Consider the following 25,820-nt stretch of genomic DNA (forward strand, 5'->3'; position numbering starts at 1 on the left):
ATTTACTGCCATTAGAGGGTTTTTAGAAGAAATGTTTGAGAAACACTGGTGTATAGGGAAAACTTCAAGGTCTTTATCATGGCTTATCAAAACGATCAGCAGAACCAGATTCCTCTTTTCACCTCTGAATTTTCCCACTATTATCCTTGAGATACTGAATAGCTTCTAGGAGTATAGAGACCATGTTTTGAATGCCTCCTTGCGTTTTGCACACAGTGTTCCAAATAGAACACTTTCCCTTGCTTCCCTTGACTACCTAACTCACACTCCTTCCAGAGTCCCCTCAGGCAGCACATCTTCCAGAATGCTTCTCTGTCTTCTCCCCCTGCCCCCCCCCCCCCCCCCCGCCAGCTGTCTGGGCTCTGTCCTCTATGCATACCATTATCACTACAAGTTAGGGGCTGAAACCTTATTCTGCTGTGCTCATATTTTCCTTCATGGGGACATCTTTCATTTCGTTCTAGAAAGGCCATTTTAAAGTGAGCACTTGGGCCTTCTCTCAGAAGCTCATTACCTTTCTCAGAAGACAGAGAGATTCATCTGAATGGGGAAATTGGTCAGACTCGACTTCTGTAGACCACACTGACAGGGGGGCAGAATGGCTTCCTTAAAAAGGCAACTCGGGCCATCTCTGGGCTCTTTCTCTTATAACATCTCTTATGTACTCTATGAAAGAAGGACCAGTTCTCCCTGCTTTTTCCCCTGAAGTAGTGAGCACATGTGACAAGTCACCCCCTTTGTGGGTGTGGCCCCCCTGTTGTCCAGCGGCTGTTTTGATAATGGGGTGGGGGTAAGTTAACTTGGCTAGGGAAATAGGACATCCCAGCACACACTGCAATGTACCCATTGTCAGGCAGCCCCAAATAAAGCTGACAGCCAGTGTTTGGGGCTGGTGTTATCTATATGTACCCAATAAGTTAAAACCCTAATAAGGAGAAGGAAATTTGTAACATCCGAAATCTCACAATGATTTAAATTATCAATTAATTTAGTTGTACCAATTAGTCTATAAACTTCCTGAAGGCAAGAACTACCATATCTTTTTTTATTGCTGTATGTCCCTTGACACACAGTAGGTGGCACATAAAAGGTGTTTAATTATTTTATTTGTTAACCTTTTTTCTGATTATAGAAGCAATGCAGCATGATAGAACAAAAGAATTTTATAAAAATAGGAAACAAAAAGTGATTCAACAAACTAAAGATTATATATTAACAGCATGTAAACTTGTATACTTTTTCTTTTTTACTATCTGTACATTTTTTTTGAAAAAAGGAAATGATTTTATGTACAGTTTTGTTTTTAAAAAACAGTTGTTTTGGGGCACCTGGGTGGTTCCGTTGGTTAAGCGTCTGACTCTTGATTTCAGCTCAGGTCATGATCTCACGGTTCGTGAATTCAAGTCCCACATCAGGCTCTGCACTGACAGCAAGGAGCCTGCTTGGGATTCTCTGTCTCCCTCTCTCTGCCCTCTGTTCATGCTCTCTCACTCTTTCAAAATAAATAAATAAACATTAAAGAAAATAAAATAACAAAAACAGTTGTTTGTGCAACATTAAATATAATGTTCTTATATAAGATGATTTTCATAGCTGCATAGTATTGCATTGATAAATGAATAAAAAGTAGCCCATTGATAAGTAATATTTCTCACACATTTATCAAAGCATTTTTTTCGTGTGCTTTCCCACATGGTTTACATGCGTTATTGCATTTCTTCTTCCCAACTCTGGGGCAAGAATTTTTTTTTTTAAGTTTATTTATTTATTTTTAGAGAGAATGTATGTGTGAATGGGGAGGAGGAGAGAGACAGAGGGAGAGAGAGAATCCCAAGCAGGCCCTGCACTGTCAGCACAGAGCCCAACTCAGGGCTCGATCCCATAAACTGTGAGATCATGACCTGTGCTGAAATCAAGAAATTGGATGCTTAACCAACTTTGCTACCCAGGTGTGGGGCAGGGATTTTTATCCATTTGCATATGAAGGAACATAGGCTAACAAGCATCAAATAGCTTTGTCCAAGGTCACTTGGGTATTAAGTGGCAAAACTAGGATTCAGTTATATATGATTTAATACCAGAGCCAATATAACTTTTAAAAGGATATTCTGGGGGCGCCGGGGTGGCTCAGTAGGTTAAGTATTGAACTCTTGATTTTGGCTCGGGTCATGATCTCATGATTTGTGACATTAAGCCCATGTCAAGCTCTGCACCAACAGTGTGGAACCTGCTTGGGATTCATTCTCTCTCCCACTCTCTCTCTGCCCCTCCCTCACTCGTTCTCTCTCTCTCTCTCTCTCTGTCTCATTCTCTGTCTCTCTTTCTCGAAATAAATAAACTTAAAAAAAAAGGATATTCTGTAACTTATTTAACATATTTCCATTGTTGGGCATTAAGGTTGTTTCTTATTTTCTTACAATAATAAGTAATGCTGCCTATATTAAACATCCTTTGAGCCAAATCTGTGTATATATTTCTGGTCGTTTTCTTCAGATAAATTCTTAAAAGCCAGTATTTTGGCTCAGTTGGTTTTTTCCTTTAATTACAAATCTAATACATGCACAAAATGAAAAATTTGGAAAATATTAAATAGCACAGAGTTATAAAGCAGAAACTATTCATAATAATTCCACCTTCCAGATAGTACTATTTTAACGTCTTACTCTTTCTCCAACCTTTTATGTGTATCATATGTACATATTTATATATAAACTATCTACATGCACATATGTGCATGCACACACACACACACACAGGCACACAGAGAGTGTTATATATAGCTACATCAAAGCATATATTGCATATATTTTACTTTTTTATTATGTATTACAGAAAATTGTATGATAGTATTGATACATATATGAGCATGTACACATATGCTTTCTTTGCAGGTAATCAATTAATTAATTGTAGAAACCACATTTTGGAATTTAAGGAGAAAATTCTACGTTTAAAAAATAAAACTGAAAGAAATCGCCAAGAGCTGATCAATGCCTTGAGTAAAATGAAGTATGAAATGACACAGAGAGAAAATACGTCCACGGACTTAGGTTTGTGTTACTTTTGTTTTTGTGTGTCGTGGTTTGTTTGTTGGTTTTGTGTTTTGTGTTTGGAAATTTAGATTTTCTGCTTTCTGATTTTAGGACATTTCTCCCCAACCACTAGAACTAAATTAGTATTTGCTCTTTTATTGTGAGACATACAAAAATCAGGTAAGAGATAGCACTGATACGCCTCTTCTCTGTAGCCCAGAAATGGTCTTCCTGTGTTTTCTGTGTGAAATGCACCGCCTTCTTGTTCCATCCGAAAGACACAGCCACTGCCCTGAGGGTCACTCTGACCCCTCCCCTCTCCCTCTTGCTTATTTCCATTTCAGTCAGCAAGCAATGCTGTAGGTTGGTAATCCTACGTGCTTCACAAATCTGTCCACATTTTCCTATCACCATCTCTGCTGCTCTAGTGAGGACATCTTCATATTTCATCTGAATGACTGCTAGCACTTCTATTTTTCCCTCTCCAGACTTGTTCCCACCTGTCTATTTCCACCATAGACAGTGAATGCTCACTCTACTGTATATCACCCTGCAGTGGCTCCCATTTCTCCAGGATAAAAAGTCCTGCCTCTGTTTCTCCTTTTGTAGCCAGGTACTCTCTGCTCTTAATTCCTTGCAACCACTAGTCAGTTCTCTGTTCTTATAGTTTTCCCTTTTCCAGGATGCCATACAAATGGAATCATACAGTGTGTAATCCCTGGAGACTAACTTCTTTCACTTAGTTGTTACGTGACCAATTTATATATAAACCATATACATGCACACATGTGCATGCACGCACACACAGGCACACATTGAATGTTATATATAGCTACATCAAAGCATGTATTTTACTTTTTTGTTATGTATTATAGAAAATTGTATGATACTATTGATACATATATAAATTGTATGATACTATTGATACACATATGCTTTCTTTGCAGGTAATCACTTAGTTGTTATGTGACCAATTGTTGCCTTTATATTGCTGAGTAGCATTTCATTATATGGTTGTAGATTGGATACAGTTTGTTTATCCTTTTGCCAATTGAAGGACATTTGGGTTTTCATTTTTTGGCGATTACAAGTACATAAACATTCACATATAGGTTTTTTTGTTTGACGAGAATTTTCTTTAGCATATATATATATATCCTGAATACATATCGGATGGATATGTGATTTGGAAATGTTTTCTCCCAATCTGTAGCTAGTCTTTTCCTTTTCCTTGTGATGTCCTTCAGAAAGCAAACATTTTTAATTGTGATGAAGTCTAATTTGTCAATTTTTCTTCTTTTTTATTGTGTTGTTGGTGTTATCTTTAAGAACTCTACCTACATCATGGTCATGAAGATTTTCTTTTATATGTTTGTTTTTAATTTTATAGTCTTGGCTTTACATTTAGGTCTATGAAGTCTTTGAGTTGGTTTTTATAAATGGCATGAAGTATAGGTCAGGATTCAGTCTTTTTCATGTGAGTGTCCAAGTATTCTAGCACCGTTTGTCAAACAGATTGTCCTTTCTGCATTGAATTACCTTTGTACTTTTTTTTTAATCAACTGACAATATTTATATGGGTATATTTCTGGATTCTCTATTCTATTCCATTGGTCTGTGTATCTCTTTTTAATGTAATACCATGCTGTCTTTTTTTTTTTTTGGTCTTATTTATTTATTTATTTTGAGAGAGAGAGAGAGAGAGAGAGAGAGAGAGACCAGAGGAGGGGCAGAGAGAGAGGCAGAGAGAATCCTAAGCAGGGTCCACATTGTCAGTGCAGAACCTGATATGGGGCTCAATCCCACGAACCGTGAGATCGTGACCTGAACCTAAAGCAAGAGTTGGATGCTTAACTGACTGAGCCACCCAGCCACCCCAATATTATGCTGTCTTGATTACTGTATTACGTATTATGAATTAAATTAGATAATGTGAGTCTTTTAATTTTGTTCTTCTATTTCAAATTTGTAGAGGTATATTCAGATGAATGGTACAAATAGAGTGATTAAATGTTGAGCTACAAAACAAAGTTATAGATACAAACTTTAATGTGATATTAATCTGAATAGCAGATCAGATCAATTATAGCATGTTTCCGTTATACTTCATTTGGAACTGACAGTTCTGTTGGTCTCTGGTTATGTAGCTCAGGGTGCTAGACTTAAATATTACTTTTTAAATAAATATGAATCATTACTTCTAGGCTTTTTGGCTAAGATCACATGCATTATCTGTTCTTATAAGTTTAAAGAAATAAGAATCAATAACATCTGAGCTATAAATTATAGCCAGATGATTTTATTAATTCACGTTTATTAGTATTTCTCTTATATATTGAATACTGAATTAATCTGATAATTACATTATGAAAATTGTACCAAAGAGAGAAAAATCTCTATAGTCATGAACTTAGAAACCCTATTTTTTCTCTTTTTCAGTTGAGAAGAAAATTAATACACTGGGTAAGGATGAAACAGTGTCTAATAATACATTTGAAGTCCTAAATTTCTTTTTCCCTCATCTAAGGAAAGTGGGCAGAATTTACCCTGATGTAATCATTGGCAAAGAAAAAACAGGTGGTAAGCAAACTTAGATTTAGAAAATCAAATATAGATATTTTGATCTTGGGGGACAAGCTTTTAAGTTTTTTTGAACACTTCTCTATTATTATGCATGCTTTTATGTTTTAAAATGTAATCCATTGATATAATACTCTGATACATAGACCACCAGCCTATGTGGCATTAATTTGGACTGCCAGAAATCAGTACATTATCTGGAAGAAGAAACTAGTTCAGTAGATATTTAGAGACTTGAATTCAAATTCAATTTTAATACAGATGTTTTAAAAACAAGTCATTATAAGTCACATGCAGATGTGACTTGAAGCATCTGGCAACCCTTATCTCCCTTGGTTTTGATAAGTGCATTCTTATTCAGTTGTCTTCCTATTCCCCATCTTTCTGGGGACCAAGGTCAGCAAAGTCTTTACAGAAGAGGTGATGTTTGAGCTAAGCCTGAAATAATGAATTTAACCTTAGCAGGTATTAAAGAAGAGAAAAAGCATTTAAGTTGGAAGCAGGGATATTAGGGCGAGTCTGAGTGCTTGCCATTCTCACAAACCTCAATCATTCTAATGAGTGAGTCACTCTAGGCCAGCGGCAGCAAATTACAGCCCTTGGGCCAAATCTGCTATTTTAAAATAAGGTTTCGGTGGACCCTGGTCAGTGTTCATTGTTACTTGTCTATGGTTGTTCTCCCACCACAGTGGCAGAGTTGTGACAGTGACAGTATGGCCTGAGAGACAAAAATGTTTACTATCTGGTCCTTTACAGAAAAAGCTCATTGATCTCTGTTTGATCTAGGTAGTTCCTTGGGAATATGTAGGATTGTTTGATATCACATGCCTCTGCCAAGCCTGTTGTGTTGGGATGGGGATGCCAGACGGTGGTGTTTAACATCTGAATTCTCACAGTGTTCCATATACTGAGTTAGTATGTTTTCTTTCATTATCTCATTTGATCCTCACAACCCAATATGATTATCTCTCTTTTACGCCTAAGAAAGTTGAGGTTTAGAGATATTAAGGTACTTCCTGAGGTCACACTTGAGTGTCAGGTTCCCTCTTAGGAGTATTTTGAGTGTGGCATGTAAATGTGTACATATACATGCATGTGTATCTGTGTGTACATATGAGAAAGTGTGTGCTACACAAAAGCTATAGGTAACAGGAGGATGAGGTGAAAGTCATAGAACAAAAATCCATTACATAGAAACCCATTACATATAAAATATTGGATACCAAGAATAAGCACACCCTTGAATAAACATCAGCAAAGATAAGCAGAAGCCCAGTAACTAATAGACCCTAACACATAAGACATTTGTAAAAGCACTGAAGACTATAGCCAGGTCTACTGGGGAATCTGTCATCAGGCTTATTTATTCTGTATTCTGAGTATATCTCAAATAATTTCTGCTCTCTACCCTCTATAACTATTCTCCGTGAGCTTTCATTTCTTGCCCAGTGTAATAGACTTGTAATTTTTCTCATGGTTTTAGTGTTACTAAAGTCAATCCATTCTTCGTATCCTCCTCAGAGCTATGTACTAAAATGTATATCATGCTCAACTCTTGCTTAAAGTCCTTTGCTGGATCGTCAGTATATTTAGGATGTTAGCTCCTTGACATGGTATATGCACAATAGACCATATCTTTCAAATCTCAAATTTTGCCACTTCCCTTCCTTTCCAGCAACCCCAAACCACCTATAGTCCCCACAGATAGGCCAAGTGATTAGCACATGCTAATCACTGCCTGTAATGAACATACCACCTCCTGTCAACCACAACTCACTTGTCATGGAAGTCTTTATCCAATATGACTTTTCAGCGTAGCTAACAACTTCTTTGTGCAGTCTTCCACGTCCTCAAGGGACCAGCCTCTACCAGGTCTCTACTAAGCCCTGGGAAATAGTGGTGGGCAAGACGTGACCCTCATCCTCCTAGAGACATGTGAGAAAACAATTACAGTATAAAGTGACCAGTGCTATGACAAGGGAAATACAAGGTGGGGCAGGTAATCCATACTTGGGGAATTAGGGCAGACTTTCTGGATGAAGTGGCATCTAAACTGAGACATGAAGGGTAGAAAGAATTGGAATAGGCTGAATGGGGAAAAAGCACATGATGGACAGTGGAAAAGTAGAGGATGTTCATCCAGGTAGAAGAAAAGGAAAGGAGAGGTCTAACAGTAACAGCAAGAGGGCCTAGAGAAAAAGTGTGGCATATGTGCCCAATTGGAGCTGGAAGTTTGGGGCAGTGAGACATGAAGCAGAGGCCAAATAATAAAGGGGCTTGGCCATTCACTTATTCACTCCAAATATATTGCTGTTATGATGTATTCTAATAACAAAAAGGATGATAAGTACTATGTAAGACAAATATATAGCTGGTACACTCAGCCTCATTTAGAAAGAATGAGTAGAATTGGCACAAGGAGCCTGAAGAAGAATGTTCTAGGCAGAGAAGGAATGGTGTATGTGCAACGATTTGGAGGTGAGAGAGTCCTGTTTGGTCAGTTTATGAAGCTGAAAGATGATTTGTAGACAGTTGAAATAGAAGACGTAGGTTGGGACCAGGTCACTAAAGGCCTTGGAAATGTTTGTAAGCGTATTCCTTATCCTAAGGCACTGGAAGTCATTCCAGCAACTGCATTTTATTTTTTAATTTTTTTGTTATGTTTATTTATTTTTGAGAGAGAGAGTGAGAGAGAGCAAGAGAGAGATGGGCAAGGGGCAGAGAGAGAGGGAGACACAGAATCCAAAGCAGGCTCCAGGCTCTGAGCTGTCAGCACAGAGCCCGACGTGGGGCTCAGACTCACGAACCACAACATCATGACCTGAGCCAAAGTCGGATGCCCAATGGACTGAGCCACCCAGACACCCTTTCAGCAATTGCATTTTAGAGTGGATCCCAAATTTGAAACTTGATTCCTGCCTCACACCACCCATAAAAATCAATTCCAGATGCGCTGTAAGCCTATATATAAAAGGCAAACAGTTATTTAGGAGAATATCTGTTATGACTTGAAGATAAATGAAGATTTCTCAACAGGAATCAAAACACTAAGTATAAAATAATAGGCGGATAAATTATACTATATTAAAATTAAAAATTTCTGTTCATCAAGAGGTAAAAAGTTGAAAAGGGAACCCAGAATAGGAATTGATATTTGTAATACGCATAACTGACAGAGCATTTATATTCAGAATCTATAAAGTGCATCAATAGATAAGAGAAATCCAGACAACTCTAATAGGGAAACAGGTAAGAGCTTAAACAGAGATTTTACAAAAGAATATCCAAAGACCTATAAACATATGAAAATACGTTCAACTCAATAGTAGTCAGGGAAATACTGATTCTTACTGTTCTCACCAAAGTTCAATAATTTTTTGTTACATAAATGCTTCTCAGTTTGTTGTATACCAGAGCCCTGATTGTTTCAACATGTTTTCCCCCCGGTTCTATTATTGCTAAGTTCCTCACTTAGCCATTCTAGAAGTCCTTATCCCTGTCTTAACGGAGGGGAAACTGAGGCTGGAGAGGCTGCGTATCTTGCCCAAGTTCATACAGCCAGGCACTGGTGTTGAGTTTGCGCAGACTTCAGTGATAACAATCTTGGTAGCTATTTAGGATGGCAAGAGGTCTGTTCCACCAGTGTTCCAGTCAATATTGGGCAATAAAAGTAACTCAGGGGCATAGATTCATTCCGTCAAGTCACTTGGAAATTACTTCGTACATTTTTTTTTTCCACAGATGAAAATATTTCATAGTATTTTTCCTGTTTTGGGTTCCAGTGTGTTCTTAGGAAGAGTAGACAATCGGCCAGTGTGTCACATTTTGTATCCAGTTAGGTAAAAGCTATAATAAATAGAGAGTGGTTAGTTTTATTTTTCACTACACTGAAACCCTCCAACATGAGAAAATCTTGGAGTCTACTTAATGCATTTACCAAGACTCCATTGCAAATTGGAATTTGCTTAAGCACAAAATGAACTTTGTAATAAAAATTAGTAGTAGTTTGGATTATTTTTGTAATACAGTTTCAGACACTCTTTTTTGACCATACAACTAACCCAAGCATAGTGATAAGCATAGATATTAATGATAAATTACGTTTTTCTCTGTGGTTCGAAATGATGATTCCATGCACCTATGTCTGCAGTCTCTTTTGCGCTGGGTATTTCCACTGTTAGCAGAGGAAATCAAAGTTACCTGAAGCAAACCCTGAATTCTGTTGTCTCCAGGATGACTCTCTCAGAAGAGAAGGACTCTGTGGTGATTGTCTCGGTCGCAGATGTACGTATGAAAAATAAGTAGCTCTCCAAATACCCTTCCTCCATGATAATCACTGTATCGTTTCAGATGTTTTTTCTTAAATTTAAAAAAGCAATTCATAGATGCCAGTTTTGGGTAGCAGACAATGTATTTTATACTTGTTTGACACCACTGAGAAAGAATTAAATATGTCAACCTAAAAAGAAAAGATAATGGTTACATGCAGAGAAATAAGATTGCATTGTTAAATATGTTACTAGGAGCCCTGTGTACTATATGGTACAGAAACTATATTTATAAACAGAACATCAAAATTGAAGCTACAGTAAAAAAAAAAAAAACAAAAAACCAAAAACAAAAACCCTGCCCAGCCCAATAAAAGGTTGGCATATGAATCAAGAGGTAATTTCTGTTAAATTAAGTAACAATAACTACCATGAATATTGAAGCACTCCTTTCTGTATCTCAAGGATTGTGGACCATTTTTATATACCTTATTTGTAGCCTGCATTACATCCTTGTAAAAATAGGTATAGCTCTCCTGATTTTACAGGTGAAAAATCCGGAGCTTTATAGAAAGTAAGTAACTTGCCCAGTAATTAATACAGCAGATTCAAGTCTATGTCTAATAGATTCTCTATCTTGCCTCTAATGCCATGTAAAACTATAAAGCACTGCGTAAATATTAATACCATAAAACCTTTTGGAGGGGAATTTGGGAGTTTGTGTTAGATTTAAAATGTCTATATCCTTTGTCTCAGAAATCTCAATTCTGGGAAGTTATCCTAAGGAGATAATCAGGCAAGAATTCCAAAATAATAAAAATATGACAGTATGTGACAGTATCTATAGTCGTTGAGAACACAGACCCCGGATCTAGATTTCTCTGCTTCCTGGCTTGTGAACTTGAACAAGTTCCTTCACTTCTCTATGCTTCACTTTCTTTCTCTGAAAACAGGCATCATAATATTACCTATGCCATAGTGTTGTTTTGTCAATTAAATTAGCTACTGTATTTAAAGTATTTGGAATGATGCATGGCACATAGTAAGTGTTCAATAAGTAATTGTTTCAAGGATTTTCAGTGCACAATTGCTTTTTAAAAGCATAATATTGGAAACCACCAAAAATGTCTATCAATAAGAGGCTGGCTAAATACTTGTCTACATTGTGATAATCTGCAGTGCAATTGTAACCATTGAAAAGAGAATGAATATCTATATTCGCTGACATGAAATTATGTCCCTATCATACTGTTGAGTGGGAAAAAAGTTGTTAAGCATCTCATTTAACATAATGTTATCTATGTAAAATGCGATAGAAGGAAGGAAAGAAGTAAAAAAAAAAGATATACAGATAGATGAAATGTATAAAGAAAAAAAATGAGCAAACCTTGGAATAATGGTCTCCAAAATATAAATAATGGTTATCTCTGGATAGTAGGAGATGTAGGGATCTTTTGTCCTTTCTTTTGAATTTTCTATAATAAACATGTCTTTGAATGCAGAAAAAACTCAAAATAAGCAATAGAAGAACTAATAGGAAAATATAAGTAAAAAGATTAAATAGTCATTCTGTCCAAGTTTAGTTTCTTAATATTGGAAGAATATACATAATCTCCAAAATGTTTTGCCACATTTCTGTATATTACATATTACAATCTTCATTTCTTTGCTGCTGACACATGCACATATGCCTAAAATGTTAAGACCAATGATAAAATATTAGGGACAGATTTTAAAATGGAATGTAGAATGCTTAAGAAGTGTAACTTTAGTACTATGTTTAAAATGTAATATGTTTCAGGGAACCTGGGTGGCTCAGTCAGTTTAGCATCTAACTTTTGATCTCAGTTCAGGTCTTGATCTCGGGGTCATGGGTTCAAGCCCCTTGTTGGGCTCCACGCTGGGCATGGAGCCTACTTAAAAAAAATAAGTAATATGTTTCAGTATGTAACAAATAGCTGGTGATTCAGTGTATGGTTATCTTAAGAACATCAAGTACTGTCATAGAGTTATCTGTATCATGACAGATATATATTTTTTAATGTTTATGTATTTTGAGAGAGAGAGGGAGAGGAAGAGTGCGCGCTGGGAAGGGCAGAAAGAGAGGGAGAAAGAGAATCCGAAGCAGGCGTCATGCCCAGCAGGGCTTGATCTCAGGCACCCCGAGTTCATGACCTGGATGGAAATCAAGAGTCATGCTCAACTGACTGAGCCACCCAGGTGTTCCTTATGACAGATATTTTTAAGTAAACAATCTGACTATATACATTTCAGGGTCCTCAGATGTGACAATACAATTGTCATCATTCAGACATTTTTCAGAATTTTGTTTTGAGAGTGCTTGTGGCCCTGAAGCAATATCATTTAAATGCCATCACTTTTGTAAAAAAAAAAAATGCCATCTGAGAATAAACTACCGAAAGATATTTACAAATGAGTCTGCCATCTAATCTAGCGCAGCATTTGATGAAGAGTAGGCAAATAAGGTTTGTTAATGGGCAAAAATTTGGGAATTAGGCTGAGTAATACTATCTGGAAAACTGTGGTATAGTATTGAGGTACATTTAGTACCATATAATACTCACAAAATGAAGACATCTTCAAAAAGAGCAGTTCTTAGGGGCACCTGGGTGGCTCACTTGGTTAAGCGTCCAATTCTTGATCTCAGCTCAGGTCATGATCTCATGGGTTCTTTAGAATGAGCCCCACATCGGGCTCTGACAGCACAGAGTTTGCTTGGGAATCTCTCTCTCTCCTGCTTTCTCTGCCATTGTTCACACATGCGTGTGTGTTCTCTCTCTCTCTCTCTCTCAAAAAAAATAAACTTAAAAATTTTTTTTAAACTTCTTTTTAATGTTTAAATTTCAGATGGGGGGGAGACCCAGAGAGAGAAGGAGACACAGAATGTGAAGCAGGCTCCAGGCCCTGAGCTGTCAGCACAGAACCCCGACATGGGGCTCAAACTCATGAACCACAAGATCATGACCTGAACTGAAGTTGGATGCTTAACTGACTGAGCCACCCGATGTGCCTCTAAAAATTTTTTTTTAAAAAGAGCAGTTCTTAGAAATAAGCCATCCCATTTTTAGGACAAAACTGTTTTAGATACATAGGTTTTTGCATACTAATTTTTAAGTGCAAATAATGTATAGTGATATTTTGTATTGTGACAAAAGAAGAATGAAATATTTTAAGTATTCCAGTCAGGTCTTTTAGACACAAGGATATTTTAAATTCTTTTATAGAAAGTGAAAAAATAAAAAAATTCTTAGGACACAGTGACATTCCACACATAAACTAGATTTACATGTAGCAAACGTATCAGTAAAACTATGAGGCATGCTTAATTTCAGTAAAATATTTTTCTCATTTTTAGAGAAATGAAGATTATTTAAAATCTGTTGTTGACATGATTACAAAAAGGTGAGTACTGTCTGATAAGCTTAAAAATAGTTGTTCTTTCATTTTTTTCTTTTATTTTTTCTGCCCAATTATTTTATTAGTGATCATATTCTTGATGAGTATAGCTGTGTGGATGGAACTACTTAGAACTAAGGGTAGTTCTAAGCTGTGATGAAGTATAGCTTACAACTTTCCCCAATTTTGTAGGTTATCTGCCTCATAAAATCCATCTTTTTCATGTTATGATTGTTATATCTATTCTCCCTGAAATCCACTTCTTCTGAGAGAAGCCTACTAGATTATTTTTTAAGCGATCTTGTGTTCCTTACCGTATGAAGTTACACTGTCCACCTCTGCTTATGATCTCCTACTGGACGCAGCCCAGGAGAAGCAAGCACATGCTGACGAATGTACATGAGGTGATTCATCCAGCAAGACCCTATGGAATTGGTCCCAGCCTGTTAGATGTTTCTGTTCACGTGGGTGATACAACTGGTAAAAAACAAATCGCAACAAGGAAGCTGGTGTTTCGCATTGGTATGGGGAGAGCAATATGAGAACATATAGAGGAGGAAGTATTTTATTCTGCCTGCAAGACATCAAGCAGGTCCTTCCTGAGGAGTAAGTAACGGGCTGAGTCTAAAGGTGTGAGCAGATCTTCTTCAGGTAGATCCAAAGAGAAAGGGAATGCCTGGCAAAGACAATTGCTTGAGAAGGCAGCAAGGCCAAACAGGAGTATGCTAGAGTTTTGGAAATATAAGTATATCCTGAGGTGTGGATATTTGGGCTTGAGGAAGAAGTATCAGTGGGAGTTAAGGCTGGCTGTAATAAGATCATGAGGAGTCTTGGATACCATGCTAAGGAATATGCACTTGATTCCACAGCCCAGAGTTGCAAAGCATGGCCTTCCAGCTGAATCTGGCTACTAGACGCGTTTGGCTTAGACAGCAAAGTGTTCTGTGGTTTTTTGTTTGTTTGTTTCCTCACCAAATAGCTCAAGGGGATGAGGCAAAGTTATTTTAGTCAAAAGAATTCCAGCAAATAAGTGTAGAATGAATAGAATTAGAAAATCACCATTTTGAAAACAACTGAGTCAGGCATGTCATTAAGTGATGGGGAGCTTTACAAGGAAGGTGTACTAGCCAGCATCCAAACAGGAAAACCTTTGGTAATTCAGATAGAATTTGATACAAAGAATTGGTCAAAAAGTGTTTACAGGGGCTGAGAGAACCAAAGAGAGAAGAAAGGAAATGGGAGAAGCATGAAGGGAGACAGGAGTATATATACCCCAGGATCTGATGTTGGGCTGCACCTGCTGCTGTGTTGTTGAAACAGCCATGATCGCAGGTTTGAGCTGTGCCACCTTGCTCGGCTGGGATCTCCAGTTCTCCGTTGCTTCCTGCTACTCTATCCTGCTGCTGCTGTGGCCTTCACCAGATCCTGAAAGTAGGAAGGATATCCTCCTTGTTGACTGCCTTCCAGTCTCTTGATACTGCCTCCCCTGGGCAGAACCCATGTGGAAGGTGTCTAGCAAGGGGGCCTGGGATTGTGGTGTGCAGGAACCCTCCCCCTACAATACCTGGGAGAACAGAAGTGTGAGAATGGGGGCTGAGGGCACATGGGCAATCCGCAGGAGGGGGTCAAGTGCTCCCAACTGAACCTGTGATCAGTCACAGCACCCCTGGAAGTGAGACAGCGAGACATTTTGTGCCTTCTGTTGTGATGTAAATGAAATACACCATGAAACAACTCGAGGGAATTATTGCCCGCCACTCTCCGAAGTATAACACAACACAAACACAAAATACAACATCTACTTTAAATCCAAGTTTGGCGTCTACACAGTGAACAGAGGAAGCAGTCTGGAGTAGCCACCAGAATGAGGACGGAGGACATTCTGTAAGACAGGTGACCCCGTTCTTTCAACAAGACTTGTTTGAGAACAAGAAGAAAGAGAAACTGAGATGATCGGTCTGGGTAGTAAATTTAGAAAAGAAGTGAGAGGTAACAGATTACAACGAGGGGATCTTATGTGGATGCTTATTTGAACACTCCACATCCCCCACTGAATACTTGTCAGGCTCCTGAGGACATGTGAGTTATCAGGTGAATATTATGTGATATTACATAACTATTCTTAGTCTTGTAAGGTGTGATAATGGCATGCAGTTATGTGAATAAATGCCCTTTTTTGATTCTGAAGAATTTAAGGGTAAGAAATGATATCCAGGATTTGTTTTAAAAAACTTCAACAACAAAAAGTGGGCTGTATGGATGAAACAAGTGTGGTAAAAAAAAATAATAATAATAATGGTTGTTGAAATCAGATGATTTGGGATTCGTTGTATTCCCACTTTTGTGTGTGTGTGGTAATTTTCATAATAAAAGTTTAAAGAATTGAATTAGACTATTTTCTTTTTTTTTTTTCAACGTTTTTTATTTATTTTTGGGACAGAGAGAGACAGAGCATGAACGGGGGAGGGGCAGAGAGAGAGAGGGAGACACAGAATCGGAAGCAGGCTCCAGGCTCCGAGCCATCAGCCCAGAGCCTGACGCGGGGCTCGAACTCGCGGACCGCGAGATCGTGACCTGGCTGAAGTCGGACGCTTAACCGACTGCGCCACCCAGGCGCCCCGAATTAGACTATTTTCAACAAGCTTGATGGATGGGGAGTAAAGTTAAACACAGCAGCCTGAAGGAAAACTTGTGTTAGGGGAGGTCTGGAGATGGGGGCTCCGGGAGTGGTTTTATATGTGATCTCATCCATGGGAGGAAGCTGATGGACAAGGTCTAGGGGCAGTGGATACCAGGCACATGTGGAAGGACTTTTAGGCAGGACTAAGCTAGGATGAGGGGGAAAACAGTAAGAACAGGTGAAGGAGCAGAAAAAAATAATTAGTTTGAGAAAGGAGGGTGAAACTAAAGAATTCCATCCTTAAAGGCTGTTCCCTGTGAAAGAAAAATAGTATGTTGAGAATGAGGGATTTATTGGCAGTGAGCTTGAACTGGAGAATGGTAGTGAAGCCTCGAAGTAGATGTTGTGTGTAGAGGGAGATAGAGCTGGGCAAGATTAATGAAAACACCCATATATGTCTGTTTTTTCCCAAAAAAGATTGCCCAGGAGAAAAGTTGCCTCATACTTGAAATGTTCTCCTAATCCAGGATATGCTCTCTTGGTTGCTTTACTCTGCATAATAATCCACTATTTGGAGAATACACATTAGCCTGAAATGACTTCAGTCTATACTAGGTTGGTCCTTATAAGGGAGTCTTAATAGGATCCGTTACAAAGAAGGTAGAGGTTTACAAACAATTCCTGGGGATGTCTTTGCATAATTGCAAAACTTTTGAAGATGACTTTAAAAAAGAATTCTAGTATATGGTTACTTGTGGAGATCACAAAAATATTACTTGATGTATAGGGATACTTACGTTTTGCTATAAAATGTACAAAGACGATGTCACTAACTGGTATTTTAGCTAGGCTTGAAGATCATGTGTATCAGAGAACTGTATTAGATGATTCAAAAAGATTCGCATGATGATAAGGATATTAATGTTAACAATACAGCATAAAGGGTTGGAATACAATTTTATTTTTTGTGAGACTAGAATAAAACTATAATTTAAAATTTTAATGTAGACTCATAACTTTTCATTTATATGCCTACATTTTTCTGTATTGAATTTAGCTCAAAACCCTTTTTCTAGGTCTTCTCATTGGGGTTAATGAGAGATTGCTCTATATGTTATTGACCCTAAATTTGAGACCACATAGTAATTGTTAAAGGACCCAACTAAGGTTATATATAACCTTATATGAAACTGTATGTAGCTATATGCTTTATATAAAAATGTAAAGCTGTATGGTTTCCATACTTTTATGACTGTAAGGTAAAATTATTCATTTATAATGGCAACAACATACAATTATATTATCTTCTCTAGTCATTGGCAATTCGCAATTCTGGTATCATTATCTCCAGGACTTTTGATGCTATCCGTAACCTCATAAGCTAGAAAAGGTTTAAAGAATCCTAGAAAGATGTCACCACACAAGATTCAAGGGTCTTGCTTAAGACAGACTGGAAAAAAAAAATGAGCCTGGAACCTTTCTCTTTATCAGTAATGGGAAATTATACCGTCAAGATAGAAATTATTTGTAACTGGGCCTTTGTTGTTTTGAGACTTTGCGTGAAATCTTCTAGAGGACAAAATTTATAAGTTTCTGTAATCCTATTTTTTGATGATTGTATGTGCTGCAATTTAATGTTATTTTCATGTACCTCTGCTATTCTAAATTGTTGTACAAAGTTATGCAATTTTACTTTTTTAAAATGTAGGTATTGTGTTACTAATTTTTACCCCAAAGCAAGCAGAATTCCTCATTCTTTTCTTTGATCCAGCATTTTCTACTCTCCAAGGAACATACTAAAATTAGTGTTTAAAAATCTTTCCAGTTGATACACCATAAAATCAGAGGACTCAGGAAGACTTTCATCTCCTGCACTTCCCCATTTACACTCCCACCTAAATAAATAATAAGTCAACAAGCAAATAACCAGAAACTCTTCCGCTGATGCATAGAGCCTCGTTAGAATCGAGTTACCTGTAGAACAGTTCTTTCCCTGGAGGGGAGTGTATCGCTATGCTAGGTTTTATCTAGGTTCCTAGATGAGGAAACTGAAGGTTAGAGCAAGTAAATGGCTGGTTAAAGTTTGTAAGTGATGGAAGCAAAATTAGCAGAGACCCTTTTCTGGGTTCAAACCCCACATTCTCGGTAGCACATGCTGCTGCTGCCACCCCATGCTCATGATACACACCAATTTCAAAAATTTGGAAACCATTTTAAAAGCAAACAAAAGGAATAAAATTGTCTGCATTCTAATGTCACAAGAAGGCGACACAAGCACTGTGATCAGGCGCCAACAGACTTTGGAAGAAGGGGTGAGATGATGATGTGCATTTGTTATTTGTGTAGCGGTATGTGGGCTGAAGAGCCCGAAGCAAGTTTGTAGTTTATGGAATTATTCGCGGTGAATATAGTATGATGACTCAAATTCCAACAGTGTTGTTGAGGGAGACGTGTTATCTAATACATGGTAACTGAGATTCATTCGTATTGGAATTATGCAAAGCGAGAACTGCCTATTTTGCACATAATTGAGATTGTGCATGTAAAACTCTGCCCTGCTTTTCCACCTATTAGTAAAAAACAAACATTTTCTCGAGACTTTAACATTTTAATAAATAATGTAATGCCTAAACGTAAATCCCACTTAAAGTCGTATTCTGTCTAAAGGAAAATCATTCAAAATGCTCTACCTGGTGTCCCATCCTTTACCTTGATGGTGGAAGATTTGTATAACAGCTTTTGTGAGCCGTGTGTTGTGCATTTTAATGATGGTCTATAAATATTAACTTAGAATTTTTTTTTAATTTTCAATTTTCTTCAATTTTAATACATATTTTTATTTTATTTAAATCCAACATACATTGTATGTTAGTTAACATATGGTGTGATGATTGTTTCAGGAGTAGAATTTAATGATTCGATGCTTAACTTTTAACACTCAGTGCTCATCCCAACAAGGGCCTTTCCCAAAACCCATCATCCATTTATCCCATCCCTCCACTCAACAAAATAAAGATTATAAAAAGCATACATAGTCATCCAATGAGTGTGGACAAGAGTCACCCTTAATCTTTGCTTGCTGTGATGAGTCTATAGTTTCAGGAGCCACAGTGCTGTTATCCAGTAGGAATTTTATTAAACTCAAAAGTATGCATTTTTTTATTTTTTAAGTTTATTTATTTACTGAAAGAGAGAGAGAGATAGAACAGATGGGGGAAGGGACAGAGAAAGATGGAGAGAGAGAATCCTAAGCAGGCTGTGTGCTGTCAGCGCAGAGCCTGATGCAGGGCTCAAACTCACAAACTGTGAGATCGTGACCTGAGCCCAAACTAAGAGTCAAACACTTTACTGAATGAGCCACCCAGGTGTCCCAAAACTATGCATTTTTAAAAATCACCTAATGTTCTAGGCTAACTCACTAGTTTCATTATTTTGAATCTTTTAGTATATATATATGGTTGTAAATTTGCAAAAATTTAAAGTGCCTATAATTTTTATGAAAATAAACTAATTTTATATTGTATATTTTAACTTTTTGTTATATTGTGCACTAATTTATAAAAGAAATACTTTAGCTAAAAAGTATTAGTTTCATAATGTGGATATCATGTATCAACCTGTGAAATAATTCGAATAAAAATATTACATGGACATGCATGAAGACATTCTTTTTAAGTATTTGTTCATTTGGTAAATCAAATATTCAATTACAAACTTCCACTTCTGTTTACAGATTCAAAAGGCAGCTGAAGTCTGGATCCTTGGAAGTCATTTCAATACCTGCCTTTTTTTATCCAAACATGTTACATGTCAAGCAGTCAACTGAGGACTCAGGAAAATTAGAGAGGTATCAGGGCACCCGGGTGGCTCAGTCGGTTAAGTGTCTGACTTCAGCTCAAGTCATGATCTAACAGTCTGTGAGATCAAGTCCTGCGTTGGGCTCTGTGCTGACAGCTCAGAGCCTGGAGCCTGCTTCGGATTCTGTGTCTCCCTCTCTCTCTCTGTCCCTCCTCCATTCACACTGGATCTTTCTCTCAAAGATAAATAAACATTAAAAAAAATTAGGTATGATGTATTAGAAGACAGTATTCTCAAATAACAAACGTCATCGGATGTACTGTTGGAACCAGCATCTAATAGATCCCATTTCACAGTCAGTTCTTGCAAGAATGACTATGTGTGTCCCTTCCCAGTCTGCGTCCAGCGACGTCAGGTTGGTAGCATGAAATCAGCGATGGTAGGAGCAATTACACTATGGAAATGGGCAGAAGCTACAAATCGTGGTTCATCCCCACCCCACTCCCCAGAAAACATTTACCACCAGCACTGGATTATCAGTGCTCACATGTTCAGCTGATAATTAGCAAGGGCATAATGATGGGGGGAAAAAGCCTGGGGTTATAAATTATTACACGTGCCTTCTAATTCCAGCTTTTCTGTTTGTTGGTCATCCTGGCAATTTAGCCTTTGTTTTCTTAGCTTCTTCCACTTTCTGGTGTGTATAATAAAATCTACATTGTATATTTGGAAAAATCATGGTGAGAATAAAATATGATAGTATTTATGAAAGAATTTTGAACAATTAAAAGGTTTGTATGTGTACAAAGGAACACTACTGTTTGATTATACATGTGGAAGGTATTATAAGAAATGTAGTAATTCGGTTCCTCAAAACTTCATAGAGTAAAAGAAATGCCAGAATTCAGAAAAAACATCTTATCCCAGGAAACTCATTTAGCTCTGTTTTGTTTTATAATAATAAATGGTATGTCAGAATCTGGAACTCTCTTAAGGATTTTGTTTTAATTAAGTAGTCAGTTTTTAGAGTCATAAAGCTGGGAGGCATTCTAGATCCTGTTTTTCCTTCTGCCCTTTATGTCTCTATCATTTCTTCTTTAAAAAAAAATCTCTCTTGGAGCGCCTGGGTGGCTCAGTCAGTTGAGTGTCCCGACTTCAGCTAAGGTCATGATCTCACAGTTGGTGAGTTCGAGCCCCGCATCTGTCTTGCTGTTGTCAGCGTGGAGCCTGCTTTAGATATTCTGTTTCCCTCTCTCTTTGCCCCTCTCCCACTCACACTCTCTCTTTCAAAAATGAATAAACATTTATTTAAAAAAAAATCTCTCTCTGCATCATCCCTCTCCTTCCCATTCCTCTGCTCTGGACCATTCCTCTGCTTCAGGCGATTAATGATCTGTTTGCTTTCCCTAAGCCTCACCTAGCCTGTCTTCCAATTCATTCTCCATAGTGTAGACAGAAGAATCCCTTTTCATAGGAGATCAGGTGCAAAGTTTCCTTCATGATCTGGTCTCTTCCCACCTTACCATCGTCAGCTTCTTTTCCATCCATTCTTGGTGCTGTAGATCTAAGGTGGCAGGCTCTCTCACATGCTTCATGTCTTTGCGATATTGGTCCTCTCACTGAATGCCCTGCTCCCTGCTCCACCTGCCCTGTCTTATGTTACATCATCATTGCCAACGTCTTTGTATATCACTTATCTAATCATTCAGATCTTATTATTTTTCCATATTTTCATAGAAGATTATGAAACCCAGAAGGGAGAGAGGTGCATTGTGTATTGTTCTTTGTATCTTAAGGAACTGGCCTTGCATCTAGCTTAGTGTTAAATTAGAATCAAGTTTCTTCTTACTTTTATTTGAACGGGACCTAAGATGAGAAAGGATATTAACTTTCTTGTACAGATCAAAAATTAACTGACCAAAACGTAAAATTAATAGATTATGCTTGTTCTAGTTTAGCGATGGCAGATATCGGCCACTAAATGAAGATGGGAACCTTTTTGATGTAGCTTTTCAGTGTAACACTCAATTTCACTTACTGTAGACAGTACTCCATGTTAGCAAAGGGCTAAACAAAGTTTGTGTTTAATTACTGGTGTGTTTATAAATAATTATATAATAATGACAAATATTAACAGATTTTATTATTTATCTTTAGTTGGCGCATCAAACAAGTGCTGGATTTTTGTTTTTTGATGCTGTATGCCCAACCAAAGGCCATGTATTATTTACAGGTAAGACCTTGGTATATATATGTATAATTTAAAGTGGAAGTATTATGTTCTCCTTCCTTCCTGCTTGTATTCCTCCACCTTACTTTGTATTCAGAAAATAAGAAAATGCCAAAAGGAAGTTGAAAGTTGATTTGAACTAAGTCTTCTAGTGGGGTTTACTATTAACAGAGGAAATCATAGTTACCTGAAGCAAACTGAAAAGAACTTCTCAAATTAGAAAAAAATAGAAATTATGCTCCCTACATTTCTCTCGCCGCAAATTTATTACATTAAACAAACATTTTGAACACTTAATATACGCCATTGGTACCCTACATTGTCTCCTCTTGTATTTTATGTTCTACCCACTTCTACAGTGCCTTACTATATTTCTTAAATAAATAAACTGTATATAGTTTGGATCCCCTGAATTCTGGCATATTGTTAAATAAAGAGTTTTATGTTTCAGCCGTGAGTATATACTTCACTATATGTGACAATGTGCAGTTGTAAGAAGAGTTTGTAAGATACCACTGGAGATGAGAGAAACGTTAGAAAAAAGCCTGAAGCAAGGTCTTTCTCTTTTACCAGAAGAAAAAAAAAGAGCCTTTTGATTTCTGGTTAACAGAAACATGACATCCACCCAATGTATTCTTCCCAATTTGAAACAATGTGATTCTAGTTTGTGCTCTGGTAACGTGCTTGCAGATTTCCACATTTTCCTGAATCATTTAGGAGGCCCTCTTATTGTATAGATTACCCATAATATATACGAAATTAAAAGAATAAAATTCTAGGGGAGCCTGGGTGCCTCAGTATGTTAAGTGTCTGACTCTTGATTTCGGCTTAGGTCATGATGTCACAGTTCATGAGATGGAGTTTCGAGTTGGTCTCCATGCTGCCAGCACAGAACCTGCCTGGGATTGTCTTGTCTCCCTCTCTCTTTCGCGCCCCTCCCACCCCCTCCCACCCCACCCCCCCCCCCCCCCGCTCGTGCTCTTCCTCTCCCTCTCTCTCTCTCTCAAAATAAATAAATAAATAAATATTTTTTTAGGAGAAAATTCTAGTTTCTCTTTCCCCCTCTCTTATGGAGAACTATTCTTAGGCTTATGTGTACCAACATTCATCTGCCCAGCTAGTTGTGGATGAGAGTGCCAGTTCCCTTTCATCATCTCATTGCCAAGCACAGTCCCTGGTTCTCTTGTGACAGGACCTGGCGCCTATCATCTCAAACATAAAGCTAGTTAGGCTTAAACTGGGAATGGAAGTATTTGTAAGGATGTAAATAGATTCGGATAAATAGATTTTTTTCAATGAGGATTTAGATTGAGTGTTGCATATTACTACTTAGGAAAGAAACCTCATCTCTGGTCTCAGAATCTCAAAGTGAAAACTAACTAATAGTAAATACCCTCAGTGAATTGAACTAAAAATAAAATAACCTCATAAAAACTGGTTTTTCAGTGTATTCTATTGAGAAAGTATTTTCAGTTCTCAAGCAAATGCAATTTATTCAATGGAAGCATCAAAGGAACTAATGACTTTTGTTTTTTTCCAGCTAGAAGATGATATCATAGCTAAAAAGATGTACTTTACAAAAATCACAGATTTTTTGCATAATATCACTTCAAATAATTGGTTTTATATTGAGTTTTCAATTCTTGGATTCATAGGTAAGCCTTGTATTTTCTAGCACACAATAATCTTAAAATTTCTTAAACTTATTAGTTTGTTACTTAATGGAAAGGAATGGCATGATTTCTGTGAAGATACTGTTAATTTAACAGTAAGATCAAATTCAAGTATCTTGAGTTTCAGTAAATGTATTTTTAAACCAATCTTCCTGAGATAGACAATATAAATAAGCAGCCTATACATGTGATGAAAATGTAAGAAAGCTACTACTTGCTAAATGCTTGCTGCAAGTCTGGCCCACATGTTAACTCAGTGACTAAGGGGTACTGCTCTATTTTACATGAAAACTCAAAGAATTAAAGTTGTAAGAAAGGAATTCTGATTTAGGACTACCGTACTCTAAATTCCTGGTAATTTCCAGTATGCCAAATGTGACATACTTAGAAAAGTATAAAAATATGTGAATCATACCCACCATGGAAGAATGCCTAAAATTGGGCCAATCGTGGGATTTAAAAAAAAAAATTCTTTTATAGACTTTCTTTCTTCTTCCTTCCACTCTTTCTACCCTCCCTCCTATACTTTTTCTTTTGTTTGAACCTTGAGGCCGCAAGTTGAATTACCACACTATTTCATGGTGCATATCATCCTTGCTTTCATACAGGAGCCCTCTTTTACTTTGTTCTTTCATTTTATGCCCAGTCCCTACTCCCACTTCCTCCCACCCCCCAATAGGCTTCCATTCTAATATGTTCAAAGTGTACATATAGGGGCACCTAGGTGGCTCAGTCGGTTAACCGTCAGACCTCTGCTCAGGTCACGATCTCACAGTTTGTGAGTTCAAGCCCCGCATCGGGCTCTATGCTGACAGCTCAGAGCCTGGAACCTGCTTCAGATTCTGTGACTCACCTCTCTTTTCCCCTCCCCTGCTTGTGCTTTGTCTGTCTCTCGCTCTCAAAAATAAATAATAGACATTTTAAAATGTTTAAAACAAAGTATACATATAAATATGCTTATATTGGTGTTTATCATGTTTTTATCTGTTTAAAATTTACATAAATGGTGATGTGATATCCCTCTTCATGCCCCTTAACATTTTTGTCCTCAAAACTAGATTTTGAAACTGTCAACATGTTGATTTGTGTCAATTTAGTTTATTGTTTCTTACTGCTGTTGCATACGCCCCACATAATAATGCATTTGACTTCTCCGTCCTCAAAGCGGTCAACTTTGCTCCCAACTCTCTGCTGCCACAAAGAAATGAAGTGACATATTTTGTCCCCTGGATCAGGACCACTGAGGGTGAATATGACTGTGTTTCTAAGTCATGCCAGATTACTTTGCAGATTGGCTGTACAGTTTATAGTCCCCTAAGCAGTGCGTATGAGTTCCCACCTCCCCATATGCTTGACAACATGTGATTCTATTACACCATTATTTATTTATTTATTTTTGCCATTGGGAGGAGTGTTAAGAATTTCTCTGATTGCTAGTGAAATCTGTTATTCATATACTTACTTGATAACTTTCTTTTCCATACTTTCTGTCAAGTATTGCAGAATCCAATTTTGAAACCCCAAAGGTTTATGCTCAGCTTTGATTTAAATACGAGGAAAAATTATAGGTAACAGCAATACCTGATAAGCTTGAAGAGGAAGTAATTTTGTTGATACATTACTGTGAAAATTTGAAATTTTTTGTATCTTTCTCACCAAAGCCCGGTGTGAGAAGGCTGGAGAATATTCACATTCTGACCAAGAGCACACTGAACAAGGAACATTGTATATGTAATGCTGAAGTCTTATTTAAGCTTAAGTTTACAACAGCTTTGTTTTTTGTTGTTAGTGTTGTTATAAAACTAACAATTTTCTTACTCAATATTACCAAAAATATGAGTTTGCTAAGTAGAATTTTACAGCATGCTGACAGCAGATAAGGAAAAGACAAATATTGATTCAACTATTTCCATCATTAAATCACTTACTTTGGTTACTATATAAAAACCAAAATATTAAAATATAACTATACATTTGATTAAATAACTCATACAGATTCAACTCCTAGTAAAGAAAAGGAAGCGTGATTACTTCCTACTATCATATTTATTAAATAGGTGTATTTTACACTATTTACTTTAACATTTACCTGAATCTTATACCTTCGACTTCATTTTAAAATAAAAAATGCAGTATATTAGAAGAAAGCAATTGGACCTAAGGAAATATCCTACTTTAAAGTATAGCAAATCTTTAAGTATC

At 37.2% G+C, this 25,820-nt stretch overlaps 1 protein-coding gene and 1 pseudogene across 9 annotated transcripts in view; both read left to right on the plus strand.

Moving 5' to 3' along the window:
• The window catches only part of MGAT4D (MGAT4 family member D), a 74,525-nt gene that overhangs the window by 33,754 nt on the left and 14,951 nt on the right, over positions 1–25,820 (plus strand). For 8 of the 9 annotated variants that reach the window (XR_009259291.1, XR_009259292.1, XR_009259287.1 and 5 more), the window contains 7 exons: positions 2,892–3,050; positions 5,472–5,612; positions 9,763–9,896; positions 13,257–13,303; positions 19,651–19,764; positions 21,873–21,948; positions 23,486–23,600. Coding sequence is in view for 1 of the 9 variants with exons in the window: in XM_058721314.1 (XP_058577297.1) it covers positions 2,892–3,050; positions 5,472–5,612; positions 9,763–9,896; positions 13,257–13,303; positions 19,651–19,764; positions 21,873–21,948; positions 23,486–23,600 (786 nt within the window). In the remaining 8 variants the exon portion in view is untranslated. The remainder of the gene's footprint in view (positions 1–2,891; positions 3,051–5,471; positions 5,613–9,762; positions 9,897–13,256; positions 13,304–19,650; positions 19,765–21,872; positions 21,949–23,485; positions 23,601–25,820) is intronic. The other variant, XR_009259290.1, reaches the window with a different exon arrangement.
• LOC131508296 (U2 spliceosomal RNA) lies at positions 5,226–5,348 on the plus strand (annotated as a pseudogene).

Source organism: Neofelis nebulosa, chromosome 3 (assembly GCF_028018385.1).
Source record: "Neofelis nebulosa isolate mNeoNeb1 chromosome 3, mNeoNeb1.pri, whole genome shotgun sequence".
In the NCBI taxonomy this organism is placed as follows: domain Eukaryota; kingdom Metazoa; phylum Chordata; class Mammalia; order Carnivora; family Felidae; genus Neofelis; species Neofelis nebulosa.